Source organism: Eimeria tenella, genomic scaffold, assembly GCF_000499545.2.
Source record: "Eimeria tenella Houghton genomic scaffold, Eth_scaff2862, whole genome shotgun sequence".
NCBI classification, from domain to species: domain Eukaryota; phylum Apicomplexa; class Conoidasida; order Eucoccidiorida; family Eimeriidae; genus Eimeria; species Eimeria tenella.
The window spans coordinates 327-618 of record NW_013542738.1 but is presented as its reverse complement, the minus strand read 5'-3'; the positions used below and the strand labels follow the sequence as shown (position 1 = coordinate 618).

General features: G+C 61.3%; 1 protein-coding gene across 1 annotated transcript in view; it reads left to right on the top strand.

Moving 5' to 3' along the window:
- ETH_00039290 (CAM kinase, CDPK family, putative) overlaps positions 1–292 on the top strand; it is a gene marked incomplete at both ends in the record, with an annotated part of 872 nt that overhangs the window by 299 nt on the left and 281 nt on the right. The window contains one exon of the mRNA XM_013375532.1: positions 30–162. Within this exon, the coding sequence (XP_013230986.1) occupies positions 30–162 (133 nt within the window). The remainder of the gene's footprint in view (positions 1–29; positions 163–292) is intronic.

Genomic DNA, 292 nt, shown 5'->3' with positions numbered 1-292 from the left:
TGCTGCTGCTGCTGCTGCTGCTGCTGCAGGCATAATGCGGCAGCTGCTGCTGGCGCTGTGTCACCTGCACCACAACAAAGTGCTGCACCGGGATGTGAAGCTTTCGAACATTCTTTTGAATGCAGCAGGACAAATCAAGCTCGCAGACTTCGGCCTCACAAGGTCAGCAGCAGCAGCAGCAGCAGCAGCAGCAGCAGCAGCAGCGCAGTAGAGCGAGCAGCAGCGGCAGCGCAGTAGAGTGCGCGAGAGCAGCAGCAGCAGCGCAGTGAGTTCCTGCGGCTACCCCGCCGCC